Consider the following 16,792-nt stretch of genomic DNA (forward strand, 5'->3'; position numbering starts at 1 on the left):
TACCTATTGAAACAAAACAAGTGAATGTTAATTATCTTAAGAAAATAGTGAGTTACAGTGGTTAACACACAACTTGTGCCATCTCTTTTCAGTTCTTTAATAAAAAATCCTACATTTCAGTTTGTACATAGTACAGAAAAATACAGGACTGGTGAAAGAATTCTTGAAATAAAGAAAAAAGTAACTAGACTGGAAAAGGATGCAACTGCTTAATCAAGAAGTTTGATCTTTTTTATAATACGTCATTATTGTTAAAAGATTTGTGTACTGACAGAAAGCCCAGTGGCAGTTCAGTTGCAGCAGGGTGTATCTTTGCAGTACTTCCTGTACAGTCTGTGTTGGCAATGGAAAGCTTGTGCCATTGTGAACCAGATTTTACAAGGCAGACCTGTCTTTTTTCATATGTGCATGTATCTTATAAAACTTTATTTGCTTTAAAATAAAAAGCTCTTTAGTGCAGATCTGACTGGCGGTACACATGGATTTTTTTCCATGTTAACACAGTGCTCTCACAGTTAACACAATTTCAATAACATTGCTAGATAACATTAAATGTATTTGCTGTTTTAGGTGCCCTTTTTCCTCCCCCCCAAACCTTTATGGTTGGAAAAATCAGAGTAACAAGTTAATACTGAATTAAAGGAGGTATAGTCTTAGAGTCTAGAAAGGCCACAGGACCAAGAACAGTATTACTACTCAAATGCTGTCCTTTGTTTTTGAGGTAGAACAGTCAGGAATGTAGAACAAGTTTCATGTTTGTGGTGGACATCTTTCTCTAGGAAAATTTGTTTTAGTAAAAAATTAATTTACTTGGATTATTTTTTTGTGAATGTTGTCATGTGTGTGGGAACATCAGTGCGGTGCCTGTACCTCTAGTGACTGCATGTGTTTTGCAGTGTTAACCTGATACAGTGTGAGTGAATTCACAGATAAAATGAAATCTCCAGCAACTGAATCTTGTGTGAGTTTATTTGATTTCGAATCCAGTGTAATCCACAAAACTTCAGTGCATTTTACACAGCAGTTTTGAGCATAAGACTCAAAATTAAGCTTCTTGTTCCTCAGCAGGACTTGCTTGAGTCTTCTCTGAACTCCTCTACATGGTGGCAGACCACTGAAAAACATACACTGCTGCTCTTGATAATTTCCATGGCTGCTTTTTGGTTTCCCCTTTGGAGCATTCCTTGGGTGCTGACAGGAGCATGAAGTGCCCGCTGTTGTAACATCCTTCTCTTTCTGTTCCCAGACAGTTGACTGTGAGCCAGGGGGCGAAGATGACGAATCCCTTCGTGAAATGGTGGAACTGGCAGCACAGAGGCTTTATGATGCCCTCAGCCCTGTATACTGACCTCTGTAGATACTTAGGATGCCTAAAAAATCTTTTAAATTTTCAATTTATTTGAGCTATTTTTTAAAAGTAAATAGATTTTTTTTTCTTGAATAAGTCAAAGGTTTCAATTCTGTGAATGTGAAAGCGCTGAGTTATTTTACATAATTGATCAGCAACCTCATAACAACTGTATTTGTGCATATAGATGCAATTAAATCAGGCAAAGTGTGCATATGTTCTCTTATGTGCACATAAAAGAAATAATTCTTAACCTGATACAGAATTACAAAGATTAAATGGAGTTTTGTATTTTTGAATATTAAAACTGGTTGGAGGATAAATTGGATGTATTGGGTTTATATATATAGTTTTGTTCCTGTTGAGGAAGTGATTGCCTGCATGCTTGTATGTACTTGAAGTCAAAACGGTCTTGAGCACAACTGAAAACGGAATCCGTGTTTGCGTGGTGGGGCTGGTTGGAGCTTTAAAACCCCGCCTGCTGGCTTGTCTTTAACTGGGCTGGAGGAACACCGCCACCTGCAAGAGCAGGGAGCGTTTGTGACCTGTGACAGCCTTGGTGCCCCAAGCCGCTGCCCACCCGGGCCTGGGAGAAGGGACACGGGGTATCAGATACTGCAGGACACAGAGCAGAATTCCAAATACAGTGGCATTGATGCTCTGAGGTAGCTGCAGTTGTCAAACGATGATCTTCGTCGTAGTAGTAATGTTGGACGATTAGCAAAATTAACGACACTTTCCTCCCCAAATTGTGTTGTTAGCAGGCTCAACGTGAGGTCTTTTAAATGAGGCAATTGCATTTTGTTAAGAAGGAAGTCTCTCTCTGAAACAGATAAAGACCGTTAAAAGGGGCGCGTTCCGTCGGGAGCGCTTCCAGCCAGCACGAGGGGGGTGTGAGGGGTGGGTTCGCGGCTGCCCGGGCCGCGCCACTGAGCCTTTTAAAGAGGCCATAAAAGATTGAGAGGAGCTGGAACCTGCACTCGGTTTGTAGCCGGGGCCTTCCACCGGCCCGCCCCGTTTCCCGCTGCAGAGGAAGCGGCGAGGCCGCCGCTCCCGGCGGATGTCCGGCCGCGGCCATGGCGCTGGCGGAGGCGGGAGCCCGCGGGCGGCTCCTGCGCTGGCCTCGCGTCCTGCTCTTCGGAGACTCCATCACTGAGGTAGTGCCCGCCCGCCCGCCTGGCCTGGCCCCGCAATGCCCGCCTGGAGCTCCCCGGCCAGCCCGCTCCCCGCACCGGGCCCGGCAGCATGCCGGCGTTGGTCTGAGCTCCGGCGGCCGCAGCCGGGAGCGCGCTCGGCCCCGCTCACACCCCCGGAGCCGCCCTGAGGCTGCGCCGGGGCCTTCGCGCCTGGTGGGCCGATGTGAGATTCGGGGCCGTCTCCCAGGAGTTCCAGAGGCGCGAAGGTGAAGGTGTAGCTGGGATGTTGCGGTGTCAGGGGCATTTTCCGTGCGGGGGGCCCAGCGTGCTGCCCGTGCCGCCTGCAGGGAGCTGTACCTGCCCTGGCGGCTCCTGGGGCATCCCTGCTCCCCGCGTCTAGCTCGCCAGGCCGGAGACTGCTCCTCCACTGAGGTGACTGCACCTGGTGAACATCTCTGAGGCAGCAGCAGCTTCTTGGCGTGGATTTTGGGTCCCTGCCTTCTGTTGCATGGGTTGTGTGGTGGGTCACGGAGCTGCTCTGATGAAAAAGTAACCGGAGACCAGGTTTATCTTTAATGGGAGATGGATGTCTAAGCCGACTCACTGCAGAATTGTAGCAGAGAGGATGGTGCAGTAATGGGAATAAAGGGAAGGAGTTAGTTTTTCTGTTTCTGGAAGAGGTGGGTGTTAAACTCAACTCTATGAAGAGGGAGGATTTTTGAGAGGTGCTCTTCAGAATGAAAGGATCTTAGAAATAAAGTAGGAAAATATTCCAAACACAGCAAACCCTCGCTGGCCAAAATGAAACTACAGTCCAACAGCAGGCAGTTTGGATTTTGAAGGGACCACGGGTTCATCCCTCCAGAGGTACCAGCCCTGCATTGCCTCGGGGGCCAGTGGTGTGCCTGGATAAAACCAGGAGTGTTTGACCTCAGAGGGACAGGGCAGGGAGGGAGGAAATGCACCAGCAGCAGTGCCAGAGGCCAGCTACAAAAGCCTTTCAGGTGGGAAGCTGCCAGTGGTGGGGCTAATCTCTGGAGAACAAGTTCTTCCAGTGAGGATCTAACCATTTTCCTTATTTTCAGTACTCCTTCCAGGAAAATGGCTGGGGGGCATACCTTGCTGAGAGACTGGTCAGGTAAGAGCTTAAATTTCAAAAGTAAGTTCTAGCTTGTAGAAAGTCATGGAGCTTTTCTAAATGAAAATCAACAGTGGTTAATACTTAAAACATGTTTATTTATTGACATTTATTTATTTAGTGAAGTGCAACTGTCTTCTGGGCAGCATGCCCAAAACTGGTGAAAATATTCATTGGGTGTTTCCACTCAAAGCTTGAGTGGAAATTAAAAATCCTTTAGTGATTGTCAAGATTGTTGTCCTGGTTCCGCGGTGTAGCAGGTAAACAGTACGTGTGCAGCCTGTGTGTGCACTTTCAAAGCATGATCCCATTAAAAACTCACATGACATCTCATTTTTCCTGAGAGGGATGGAGGCAGATGGCCTGACAGAATGGTTCAAACCTTCCAAAGTTTTGTTTTGGTGGACAGAGAAGAGATGTTCTTTTTGATATGTGTCTCTGTTTCAGGAAATGTGATGTTTTGAACCGTGGGATCTCAGGGTACAACACCAGATGGGCTAAGTTGATTCTTCCAAGACTGATCACTGAAAGTACTAGTGCTGACAGTATTGCTGCAGTTACTATTTTCTTTGGAGCCAATGACAGTGCTTTAAAAGGTAGAGTAGCTTGCTTTTTTTTTTTTCCCCTGTGACCTGTTCTCTTAGAACAGTTTTACAGTTTAGCAGAATAGGCAGAACATTTCAGAATAGGCTTTTCCTGCTACTTCTCTATGAACTGATTACTCTCTTTCCATTTGTACAGAGGTTTGTTTTCTGTCATTTCATTTGTATTTAAACTATACAGTCCCTTCCATTTCTCTCCCTATCACCAAGTTTTAATACTAGAAAAATAAATTTCAGAAGGCTCAAGACTTAGTTGTAGTAGTTGCCTAAAATTGGAGTTGGGCATCCAGTTGTTTCTTCTGTCTTTAGAGGAGACTGGTGAGTTCTCAGCAGATGGGCTGAGGAAAGGAGGGAAGGTAGCATTTGAATTCTCTTTCAGATGAGCATAGCAGGATGCAGAGTCTAATCAAAATGATAACATCAGTGCATGAAGGACTGACTGTATGTCCATGGGACTTTCCAAAATTTTCTCTGCATCCAAGAATATTGGAAATCTCAGGTTTTGGTTCCAGCGAGGTTTGAGGTGATTATATTTTCTGATACAAAGTTGTGAAAAAAGCATCTTAAAAAACCCAACTGTTGGGGTTTTTTTTGCCTGTGCCTTATTTGCCTGTTGGAAATGCTGTCTTAAAACTCTTGATTTGTCTGCTTTGGGTCTCGAGGAACAGAATTTTCCTACCACACCTCCCGAATCCATGATTGAGGGGAACTGCATACTGGAACTGAATGTCCATGGCCATACTGTGTAAAAGTGCTGTTATGCTGTGCAAGAAGCCTGCAGGGAGCTCAGCCCCACTGATGCATGTGCTCCACCCCTGACAGAGCTGAACCCTAAGCAGCACGTTCCTTTGGAGGAGTATGCCGCCAACCTGAAGAGCATGGTGCAGTACCTGAAGTCAGTAGACATTACTGCAGACAAGATTATTTTGATTACACCGCCACCTCTTCAGGAATCAGCTTGGGAAAAGGCATGTCTTGCCAAAGGTAAAGGAGTGATGATGATGGGTGGAATTTCTGCATTTTACTGGTGGAGTGTCAAGTGACAGATCCCAGGTTGTCAGGTGGTTTCCTTCTTGTGTGTACCAGATTGCAGTCATGTTCTCTGACTAGTTGGAAAGGGGCTGCTGTTTTACTAAACAACTTCTGGATAAGCTCATGGAGTAACTGCCAAGTACTTACAAACATCTTTTCCAAAGTGTTGATTGATGTGTTAATGCACAGAACTGACAGAAGTGGCTGCCCTCTAAGAACATGGGGTTTGTCAGCATGTCCTAGGCAGATTCCATCGTGTCCCAGCAGCCTCCAGAATAATACAAATAATTGAAGAAATGTTGGCATTGTGGGCCTTAGAAAAGTTTTTACTGGGTACAGCAGATTTCACATCTGTTTGGATAAGCAGTAATATCCCAGCCAGGTTTATTTTAAAGTTAAAAGAAACAATACCAGAGAATATCATATTCTAAAGATGCTAATAAAAGTGCCTGAAAAAGAAGAAGGAGGTAGTTAAATTATTTCCCATGATGTTATTTGAGCTAATTCTAAAATTAGAGACATAATAGCACCACTTACTTCATGTTACTGAGGTGGTGGAAATTGCCATAATCCCATTGACTCCAGCAGTGACAGTTTTTACCTCCTGAGAGTATGTGCTCTTTTCTGTTGGGACACCTTGTCCGGTTCTTGCAAATTTATAAAAAAACAAATACATACTACAGAGATATACAGAGCTGGTACCTTTGTGGCACAGTTTTCTATGATTTAGGTGCTGTTGCATATCCTGAGTCATGTTTTCAATCAAAGTAGTAAAGCTTTGAAGATGACCCTAAGTTTAAACTGCATTAAATTAGACAACATTCTTGTATGATTTTGTATTAGGAGGCTTTGATGTGATGTCAATGTGAGCACACATCAAATGCTGTTTATCTGGCTCCCAGCTGTCAAGGAGCACTTGTAATGTTAACCAATTTTCCTCTTAAAACTGTCCTTTTTATGGGGTAGGAGGGGAGGAAACTTGAATTTACAGCATTGAATCTGCCAGCATGTGTGTAAAAGAGTACTGTCTAGGGATGGAACAAAAGACAGGGTGATCTCAGATCACGGACCACAAATGAAGTATTGTGGGCACAATAAGCAGCAATATCAGACCATCTCCCCTCCAGAACCAAGAAGTTTTCTGCCTGTTCCTAGTTTTGTCAGATACCAGAGCAAAGGAGAGATGGGAAGCAGGAGCATGGTGATGTTCACAGGAGCATTCATCCAGGTGTGATGAAGCAAGAGGGCTACTGCAAGGAGCAGTTGCATGTGCAGTCAGATAAAAAGGAGAAGGCAACTTGTAAATACATTTCCATTTACTTAACTCTGTTTTACCTGCCTTAGCAGGTGTACGAAGAGTTTTAAATCTAAGCACTGCTTTCACCTGAAGCTTGCCAGAAAGTGAGAGCTGTGAGCAGCAGAATTATATGTCTGCTTGTTGCTGTTGCTTCTCTCTCAAGCTGATGCATTTCTTCAAAAGAGACATTTTCAAGTGACTCGGAACCAAAGGGTGCCCAGAAAAAGACCACACAAGCTGTAGCTTCCAGCCACTTACATTGCTGTGCTTTGGATTTAGTTTGTGATTGGTCATGTCTGCTGGTTTAACACCTGATGCAGATGGTGTGTGCCACAGAAGACTGAAATGGTGCTGCATCAGTGGCGAGTGCTGGATGTTGTCCTTGTTTCTGCTTGGCAGGTGACAAACTGAACCGCTGCAATGCCACCACGGGGCAGTACGCCCAGGCCTGCGTGCAGGTGGCCAGGGAGTGTGGCACAGACGTGCTTGACCTCTGGAGCTTGATGCAGAAGAATCAGGTACGATGAAAGCAGAAATAACTGAAACTGTCACAAATTGTGAAATGCATCACTTAGCACAGAGGAACCAGTGGTGCTGCACTATCACTGAAATGCTACAAAGTACATCCAAATTACATTTTAGGGAAGATAAAAAATAATCCAGAGTGCTTCATAGTTGGCAATGAGAAATAAAACTGTATACAGCCTGGCCGTGGTGCTTGGTTAGCAAATATCCTGAGTACATTGTATCTAAATAGCCTTTTCCTTGAACTTGAGTCATGGAATAGTTTAGGTTGGAAGGGGTCTCTGGAGGTTTCTTGTCCAGTGCTGGGCTAATTTAAAGGTCAGATCTGGCTGCACAAGGGTGTTGCTGATGCTTCTGACCAAATGCCCAAACTCATCCATAGGTAAACTGCAGACTTCCTGTGAGCAGATAACTCTAGTTTGGACCCTGAACATTTTCTCTCCCCTGCTCTCCCCAATGCAGTAGACTGTTGATTTTTTATTGCATCACTTAATCCTATGATCTTTTACTGATGAATAGCAGTGATTTTGGCCATCAGAACATTCTCTTAACATTTTAACATAAACAGTGAAAAATAAAACCAGTTTACCAGCTGGCTTTGAAGAATTACTAAAGGCTGTCTCGTTGCAGCTAGCAAATCCACTTATACATGGTTTTAACCTCACTTTAGGATTTCTCTTCCTATTTGTCGGATGGTCTTCATTTATCAACAAAAGGCAACAGCTTTCTAGCAGCTCAGCTTTGGTCACGCCTGGAAAACAAACTGTCTGCCCTGCCTTCTCTGCTTCCTTACTGGCGTGATGTGGACCACACGAACCCCGAGGCCAGTCTCCTGTGACAGCCCTGCAGGGAGGAGCCGGGACAGCCACGATTGACAGAGCCAGCTCATTGTGCAGACGTGCTGCAAACTGTGTCCTCAGGGAGCATGGCACTGGGGAGTCCCCAACAATGCTCTTCTCTATCTCCTTCTCTTGGTCTGTGGGAGAATAAAGGTGAGACCACTTGGGTGTGTCCTGAGGTGGTTTTTCTTCATGCTGCTGTTGCCAGGATAGCTGTGGGGATGAGTAGCTCTTTCCTTGGAGGACTCAGAGGAAAATGATTCTTAGCTGTTCTGTGGCCAAGGGATAGAGGCTGCCCCGAGCAGTTCCTGGCCTTGCTGAGCTTTGGGGACTGCACTATGATTAATACCATCTACTTGCTTTGAACTCAGAGGAGCTTATAAGAGGCAGTAAGAGGAGTTTGTCAAGATCTGTTAGTGTCAGTCCAAATTCATTTATTTGGATGTAATACAGCAGTTCCCTAAGTTCTACTGTGGCTTTGGTATTGATAGAGAGTAGTTTAGAGCAGGGCTTTTAAAATTTAACTTACTCTGGCACCAGCATCAGCTTCTTTATACCCAGCTCTTCTGTATAGGCACAGGTTTCAGACCAGTGCATGTCTTTGGGAAGTAAAAAACTGGTGAAATATGACCTTGGAGAAACTACTAGAAAAGACCTGCATCTCTGCTGACAAAGCTGCATTGTATGTCATTTGCCAAGTTAAGAAGACCTTTTAAGTGAGTTGTTAAAATAATTTTACAACTCATCTAATATGTAAGTACTGCAGACTATGCAGGTTTTGGCCAAGAGAACACAAACTACAAAATTGCCTTTACAAACAAAAAAAAATCCCCATTATCTGCAACCTAAATGAAATTCAACAAATACGGAAAAAAAAAAGGTTTGGGAAATGATTGAGCCAGATAGCAGCAAAAGTGAGGATACAATTAACCGTGCATAAAAATCAAATGGTGTATCAGTGCAAATATAACCCCTCCATAATTCTAGGCTGTATTAACAGTTATGTTGGCATGGAGCAGGTTGCTTATTATGTGGGGGTGAGAGAGTAATGAGAAGCTCTCATGCCGTCCTGCACTGTCAGTGCCATTAGACTGCCTTTGATTCATTAAATAATCAAAACAAGCTAGCCAAGATGTGTAATCTACTTTGTAACAGTGTTATAAACTGAACCATAAGTAGTTTTCAAGTGCCTGGAGCCAGAGCAGAAGCAAGTTTGATATATAAATATTTATGAGTATTAAACTGGACTATCCTTTCTGTAATAAATGCTTAAATACTGGCTGAACAGCAGAAGGGGTTCCTAGTGGGAAGCTGTGGATCTTCCTGCCTTAGATGTTATGAACAAACCATGCAAGTACTGTTTTCAGTTTCTGGACTACAGATCAGGCTGGGGGAAGGATTCAGTGATTTCCAAGGCCTGCTCCAAATCTCTGTTTCCATGCTCCCAAGCACCTGCCACTGCATGGTTTTCACTTGGGATGTAAAGACCATTGTGCTGAGAACATGTGCTCACAGATTTGGTGGCTGAACAGGCATTTGAGCACACCCCCATCCCTCAGGCATTTACTGACACTATCTGAACTGATGATAATCTGCAGGACACATGGCATTCCAGCTCCAGGAAGCAGGCAGCCCTCACAGTCCAGGTCTGTCTGACCCTCATAGTCATAGTCTCTGCAGCATCTGAGCTCAGAAAGAAGCAGTCAGAAATCCTGGCTCCTGCCTGGCTGCATGCCAGACTTTTAACCCAGGCTTTGCCAATGAGAGAAGGGAGATCTTTTAGAAAAGGACTGCATAGAAACAACTCTTGTTTAACCGATTTTTTTTTAATATAAAAAGCTTTTATTTTATTGGGAATTAAATTAACTCCTCACATGCGTACTTTGCACTGAATCAAAAAAAGAAAACCTGAACAAATAATAAACAACCCCAAACAAAGTTCAAAACCAGCATATAAAATGTAATAGCTAGTCAGATAGGAATACCATAAGGCACACATTCAAGTAACTAATGTAACAAGTATCCTTGGGTGTGGAGGAGAGGGAGCACTCACACAACGCTGCAGCACAGGTTCAGTTCCTTTCCCTCAACATTTAAAAACATGGGCTCACCACAACCCCACGTCCCTGTGTCTGAGTCCAGGCTTGTAAGAGTTAAATGGTTCTGCCCTTGGCCATGTTCTGTCAGCTTTATCAACAGATTATTGTGGGAGAAACAGCTGCAGAATGAAGGTGCTGCTGTACTACCAGGACTGTTGCTCCGTGACTCTGCTGTGTCAGTCCATCTGCTACTAAGCTAAAACAATGCTCATGTGCCAGTCCCAGCTCACCTGACACATCTCCAGGTGTACAGAAGACACCATCCAATTATCAGCTGTTAATACCATGTTTTACTACCTGTGTGAGTATCTGTATTCACAAAATATCCTCCTTATACTTACCCTGCAAGTTTTAACAAAGGTTTATTTCTTTATTAAATTCACAATTGTTTTTAAACAAATACCTCCCCTGCAATGGAGTGATTTTTTTCCCCATCATTCATGCAGTAGGAACTGCCAAAGGCCACAGAGACCACAGAAAACTGAGCTCAGTAATCTGAAAATTTCAACAATAGTGTTGCCTGTTTTAACATAACATTTGGAGAAACATTTCTGCACCAAAACTGCTGTAAACAGCAGTTTAAAAAGTCATCTGCATAAATGATTTCTTCCTTTACACTTCTTTCTCCAAGCAGACACCTGCAATACACAAACCTTAGGGCAGAGAAGGAAGCTCCCAACAAAAGCCACCAAGACAAGACAGCCTCACCACTGAGGCAGAAGAGTTTCATGCTAGAGAAGCATTTCTCGTGCACTGTGTACAGTGTAACAGCCTCTATGATCCTTTTATTTATACAGAAGCTGGGCATTTTAAGTTTCTTTATTCTGATTATGTATTTTGCTGAATGCTGCGAGACTGTATTTTTACCTATTTCATTACTCTTTCTCTTCTCAAGGCATTTGCTTAGGCTTTTGGTTACATGTACCTTAAACTGCTAAATTATCTACTCTAGTATGGAACATACTGCAGAGTTCATTTTGGTTTTAAAAGCCCCTTAATTTTGTCTATCAGTGCTGTCAGACTACAAAATATTAAATTATAAAAAAAGGCCGATATACACAATCCAATATCCATCAGGATATTTGGTTTTGCACCACAGGTTGAAGGAAATGTTAAAGGTCAAGGAAGTAGAAAAACAAATCCAAAAAGCTTCAAAAACAAGCCAGTTCTAGTTTGGATTTTCCTTTTTAAAAGATATAATGCTCTAATAAATGTAGTTTAAGGAAGGTCATACACATGACCAGCATCTGCAGTAGGTCACTTCCTTATTCTCCCACTCCCTCACAAAAATATATATACATATATTTATATTTATAGAAATGAAATGGTTTCAGATCCTTGTTTTGCAGACACGAGTCATACATTTAGAAGGCAGCAGGACACTAGCACTCTGTTTCTTTGCTGTCCACGCGGTTCTGGCGCTGCAGTTTGAAGGATGAGGCTTTCTCACTCCTAATGACAGGGTGGTCTGTCAAGTCCTCAAAAGATTTGGCGGCAGAGCTGCTGTTTGGGAAAGGGTCCTTCTCAAAGGCGTCCTCGTCGATGTGCGAGTCGGTGCTGGGGTCCTCCTGGATGGTGTCCATGCGCTGGTGCTCCTGCTTGGGCGGCGCGGGCGCGGCGGGCGCGGGTGCCAGCGGCTGCAGCGGCTGGTGCCGGCTGGCGGCCGGCGCCGCGGGGAACGGCTTGATGATGCGCACGGAGGCCGAGTCCAGGCTGCTGAGCATCTCCACGTTCTGCAAGACACAAGCGGCCATGTCACTGGCAACGCAACCAACAGCGAGTCCAGGGTTCGGTTTCTGCAGCATTTTTCTAAGGGAGGAGGCACGTTCTGAGGAGCGGCTGCACTCCTGGGAAAACAGCTTAAAGCCTGCCATGTCCTCCGAGCCACTCCCTAAAGGCAGAAAGGCTCTTCTGTCTCTGCTTCCTCCTCTGTATAAAGCACCACAGGTGACAGCCTCACTGGGAAGAGCTGGTGAGTCAGCCCTTCCTTCCTGGGGCCCAAACTGCTTTGGCAAAGCCTAGGACTGGAAATGCAGGGTCAAGCTACATGGCACAGAGCTCAGTGTAGGGAAACAGTCCAAGGTACAGCTTATTCCAGTCCTCCAACTTGGAGAGTTCATGGTCTCATGTACAAGAACTCCACTGAACACAAGGTCAAACACTGCAGGGATCACTGTCATCGTAACTCAACCCAGATTAAGTTCAAGTCCATTGATGTCTGCTACTATTTCAGCATGGTTTGGAAAATATCTAGATATCTCTAAGCATAAAAATTCCCCAAGGACCTCAGCAAATGCTAATAGTGGGAAGAATGAGATGTTTACCTGCTATCATTTCCCAACTCTCCATCCTCAGCAGATTCAAAAGACACAAACTCTGTTTGTTAAACTGTTGCTGGTGCATGGAGGACGTTGGCTATACCTGTGCTCTCTCTCCTGCCTCTGGGATTTTCTCAATTGAATGCAGGTAAGAAGCACTAAGATAACCTTTCTCATGTCACAGCTATGGAGCACTCAAACTAAGATCACCTCAGTTCTGTCACAGTAGATGACAGAGGCACTCTGCCTCAGTAGTCTCTGACTTCACTATGCTTCTTCCAATGGTTGTACAAGGAAGAGCTCTGCAAGGCTTTTTTCCCCCTCCCCTAACGGAACAGCTTTTCCTTAACTGAGTATTTTAGTTCTTAAGAGGAACTGGATTGTCAAAGCACAGGAAAGGATACCCAAACCTCTATGTCACAAGGTGCCCCGTGCTGGACTGTAATTAAAATTTATCTTGGCACTTTTTTGCTCTTCCCCTCTCCCAGCTCATTATCTGCAAGGTGAGAAGTGCTGCTGATGTGACCCTTGAGCAACTGGAAGGCTGTAGCACATCTGGCTGCTAGAAGCCACCTCCTACAAACAGCCATTCTGCAGCAAAGACATGCATTTTGCAGAGATTTTTGAGCCTCATGCTTCAGTGACCACTTGGCTGGGACCTAGCAGCCTATGGCTGGTGCTGCCCAGTGGGCTGTGCTGAGGGGATGCTGGAAACAGGTGAAGCTGTGCTCTGCAGAGCAGAGTGGCTTCCTGCCCCTCTCTGGTGCACCACACAGGCTCTGCCAACAAGGCTCAGCTGTTACAGGAAGGAAGAATAAGACCCTGCCATGCTGCTGCAATGCTTGGTAAGGGAACAGAGGCTAGTTCAGAAACCAGCTTCCCCTTTCATGGATTCATCCCTCTGCAGCATGGGGCTCTGGGGCTCTCCCTTACTACTCTTTTGGTAAATATTTTGCAGACACCTGAGGTTCAGGTTTTCCAATACACATGGGACAGCATTCTGCCAATTCAGACTTAGATAGCAACTTACACTGGGGCAAAACAGGGACTTTGTGTTCTCCTCATACTGCTTGTCCAATTTCTTGTCCTATTGAAAAACACACAACAAAATAACAAAGTTATTTCCCTATGGCAAAGACTCCTTTTTCCTGCAAGGACTCAGCAGTTTGTGGGGTCCCCTACTTCCCTTCCCCTGTTTCCCATGCCTTCCCATTCATCCCAGGAGTGCTTGTGGACACAGCATCCCTTTGCTCTAAGCCCACATTGCTGCCGGCAGCACATCACATATCCACACTCCCAGTGGCCATGAGCTCACTGACTCTCTTTACCCATCCACCCAAGATCAACTAGGATCACTTCCCACTCTGTGTCTTCTCTCAAAATGTGGGTGTCTTTTCTTCACAGGGCTTTAGAAGACTTTGTTTTTAATGATAAAAATACTAAAATTATACTTGGGTGGAACTCAGAAGGCAGAGAAAGAAAATCTGCCTGGGAAAGAATGGGAAAGGCTCCAGGGAATAGTCATGAGAGCACTGGGTCTGCCAGGGCCTGGCAGAGTTTAGCAAGAGTTTTGCCTACTGAAAGAGCAATAAAACTTACATATGCTGGATTTCCCCCCAGGGTTTGCTAAAAGCTTCCCATCATTTCTCCCACAGCCATCTGCCACTTCACATATGAAGGGTGTTCTCACAGCAAAATCCAACAGAGCAGTCATCTCAAAGAGAGCTTACTCACCACACAGTGCACAAGGATGCTGAGAGGAATCCAAAACAGCAAGGAGAAGACAAGCACAGAGCCCACTATATTATCCGCTAGGAACTTCCCTGTGGAACCAAGTTCAAATCTGTCAGTTACCCATCAAATACTGTTTCATGAGCACACACATCTATCCCCCCTTCTGCAGCCACTGCTCAGGAAAGTGAAGCCTCAGAATTGCTTAGAGAAGCACAGGCTGCCTTCTTTGGAGTAGGCAAAGATAAAATTACACATTTTAAAAAATTGTACCCAGTATGTTAACAACAACAGGTTTTTCTCTGTTGTTCTCTGAAGAGAAATGCTGTGAGGCTGTAACACTGAATATGGGTTGTTTTGGAACAGCCTATACTGAGCCAGCCAAGCTGCCTCTCCCACTTAACAAGACACATTGCCGAGTCCATTACCACGTTCTGATGTAACAGTCATGTGATCTCTACCTGCCTCCACAAACAAAATATTTGGATGTCAAAGATTTAAAAACTGCCTCTATCCAAGCAGGCTAAATAGCTTTATCAGTTACCTAAGAAACAATTTTTTGTCCCTGAAACTTGAGATTGAAAGCTGCAGCTCAGATAACTGCACTGTGCAAGCGCAGTGGTGCCATGAGCACACACAGTTAGGGCTCATAGCACAGCACCAGCTTAACCACGGGTTTTGTCTGGTGCCAGTAACAGAGCAAGACACTGGGGGTGACACCTGGGGTGAGGTGACACCTGCTTGGGTTGCACAGCTGGGATTAAGACCAAGGAGGCCCACTCAGTCACAGGGAGTGACTCAGCACAGGCACAGCTTGAGGTGTGTGACCTCTGGTTTTCTTAAATGACAGAGAAAGGAAGTGTTCCCCTCCCTTTCTGTTGACATTTACATCCCACTGAGAGGCCTACTTTATACCCTGCTGAATCTAGCTGCCCTCTAAAGAGACTGACTGTTATTTGCTTTTCTCTAATTGACCTAGTTCTTGGTATTCAGACAAGAAGCTATCACCCCTTTCACAAACTTGGAAGATGCCTAGAAAAAAATGGAGTACAAAAATGCAAAACAATCTCCCATCCTTTCAGCTTTAAAAGGAGAGATCAGTAGTGTCAAACTTCAGGCAAAAATATACTTTGATAAATCAAAAGCACAGCTACCCTTGCACATGGTGAATAAATCCAGGAAGCTAACTCCCCCTGAGGCTTTAGAGGTTCATGTCATGAACTCAAAAATCCCCAAAGGATATGGTTATGTATCTTACCAAAAGTATTGATGCTGAGTTGGTCTATGAAATCCCAAAATCGTTCAATCACATCCTGTACTTGCTTCTCGCATTTGCCCTACAAAAGTAACAAAATAATCTTATATTACCCAAGTATTGAGTACTGCCTTCTTGGAGAGGGAGGTACAGTGACAGTAATGAAATGAGAACTACAGACACAGCATGACTTCATTTACATTTGAATACAGAATTACACTCATGCCCAATAGCAGCAGTCCATTTTTACTGCCTTTATTTTTATCAAGCCAGTTTCAATTCAACTGTGGTCTGAATCAAATCATTTTATTGTTTGAAACGTGCAAAATCCCCTCCACCTTTGGCCCACGTTAGGGGACATAAAACTGATGTTTCTGGAGAGATTTAATCACTGGAAACCTCAGTTCCCATTATCCACAAAGAAGGCTGCAGCTCTCAGGGGCCCAAGGTTACAGACAAACTCACTCCCAGATTTGGCTGTGCTGGTTTAACACAGCAGAACCTTGACCTTCCAGTTCTGCCAGCAGAAGGACTGGGGCATGCCCTCCCAAATTCACTTCTGCTGACACCCAGTTCAGCTCCAGCCACTGGGGTCTGTACCATGATAAAGGCCACTGAATGCCAGCAACCCACCAGTGTCCCTGCCACAGGCTCACTGCCCCTTTCAGATACTGCCAGCTGGATTTCCATGTGATTGCTCCCTGATGTGAATTATTGGAATAAAAACTAATTGGGCTAACGGGAACAGCTAAAAGGCAAGCGCTGCAAACCCAGCCGAGCTTACGGCAGTGCTCAGTCCCTGCCTTTGTGCAGGGTGCCAGGCTGCTGAGCTAAGCAGGGTCCCTGGCTGAGCTGTGGGGAGCAGCAGAGGGGGTAATGAGCAGCTCCAGAAGGTAACAGCTTCCCCTTGCATGGGTCTCTGCAGAACTCCAACACCTACAGCCTCCAACACCCTTTAATAGTTACCCTGTGAAGAGGTACTTAAAACCCCATTACCCTGGCTCAAGCATTGTCTTCTCTTCCCCAGCACAGTCCTCCTCACCAAGGACTCAGACCCCGAGCAGAGCAGAGCTGGGCACACTTACATTTGTGTCACAGAAGCCCACAGTGCAAGGCTTGCCCTTGCGCAGGAACAGGAACTGGTCGTTGGCATCCACGTACGGCGTGCACCTGTCCTGCTCGTCCCGGCAGCACACCTTGCAGGAATTATCTGTTTCTGAAATAGAGCAGCAAACTCATTCCTTGGAAGCACAGAGAGTCACCTGCAACCCACAAGCCTGTGTGTCTCCTGGGTGAGCACAGTCCTGACCAGCTGCCCCACAGGGAAAGCAGGGCCAAGCTGCCCAATTTTGGGCACTCTGACAATCAAGCCTAAAACTCAATCACATGCCCTGTGCAACACATTAAGGGGTACAGTGGGACCAAGTTTTCCAAGCTGATACCCCAAAACTGCACGAATCAACAGGCCAGTG

The 16,792-nt window shown here is 45.0% G+C and overlaps 3 protein-coding genes across 5 annotated transcripts in view; 2 read left to right on the forward strand and 1 right to left on the reverse strand.

The window, feature by feature from the left end:
• The window catches only part of CPSF3 (cleavage and polyadenylation specific factor 3), a 19,604-nt gene extending 17,933 nt beyond the window's left edge, over positions 1-1,671 (forward strand). For both annotated transcript variants that reach the window (XM_059842853.1, XM_059842854.1), the window contains one exon: positions 1,247-1,671. In XM_059842853.1, the coding sequence (XP_059698836.1) occupies positions 1,247-1,348 (102 nt within the window). In that variant the 3' untranslated portion in view covers positions 1,349-1,671. The remainder of the gene's footprint in view (positions 1-1,246) is intronic.
• Positions 1,672-2,357: 686 nt separating this feature from the next.
• Positions 2,358-8,081, forward strand: IAH1 (isoamyl acetate hydrolyzing esterase 1 (putative)). The gene is made up of 6 exons (XM_059842856.1): positions 2,358-2,505; positions 3,570-3,622; positions 4,070-4,218; positions 5,047-5,208; positions 6,953-7,071; positions 7,749-8,081. Exons 1-6 carry the CDS (start codon positions 2,425-2,427, stop codon positions 7,914-7,916), a joined length of 732 nt encoding a protein of 243 aa, XP_059698839.1. The 5' UTR covers positions 2,358-2,424; the 3' UTR covers positions 7,917-8,081.
• A 1,643-nt stretch (positions 8,082-9,724) lies between these two features.
• Positions 9,725-16,792, reverse strand: part of ADAM17 (ADAM metallopeptidase domain 17) — a 34,907-nt gene continuing 27,839 nt past the window's right edge. For both annotated transcript variants that reach the window (XM_059842851.1, XM_059842852.1), the window contains 5 exons: positions 16,406-16,536; positions 15,324-15,402; positions 14,069-14,157; positions 13,365-13,421; positions 9,725-11,749 (listed from right to left, as the gene is read on the reverse strand). In XM_059842851.1, coding sequence (XP_059698834.1) covers positions 11,399-11,749; positions 13,365-13,421; positions 14,069-14,157; positions 15,324-15,402; positions 16,406-16,536 — 707 coding nt within the window. In that variant the 3' untranslated portion in view covers positions 9,725-11,398. The remainder of the gene's footprint in view (positions 11,750-13,364; positions 13,422-14,068; positions 14,158-15,323; positions 15,403-16,405; positions 16,537-16,792) is intronic.

Source organism: Haemorhous mexicanus, chromosome 3 (assembly GCF_027477595.1).
Source record: "Haemorhous mexicanus isolate bHaeMex1 chromosome 3, bHaeMex1.pri, whole genome shotgun sequence".
Lineage (NCBI taxonomy): Eukaryota > Metazoa > Chordata > Aves > Passeriformes > Fringillidae > Haemorhous > Haemorhous mexicanus.

What these genes read in the sequence shown, in the direction of transcription:
- IAH1 (XM_059842856.1), top strand. Translation starts at nt 2,425, where the DNA reads ATGGCGCTGGCGGAGGCGGGAGCCCGCGGGCGGCTCCTGCGCTGGCCT. An exon ending in TCGGAGACTCCATCACTGAG is followed by an intron (nt 2,506 to 3,569) that starts GTAGTGCCCGCC and finishes CCTTATTTTCAG; the next exon opens with TACTCCTTCCAGGAAAATGG. An exon ending in CTTGCTGAGAGACTGGTCAG is followed by an intron (nt 3,623 to 4,069) that starts GTAAGAGCTTAA and finishes TCTCTGTTTCAG; the next exon opens with GAAATGTGATGTTTTGAACC.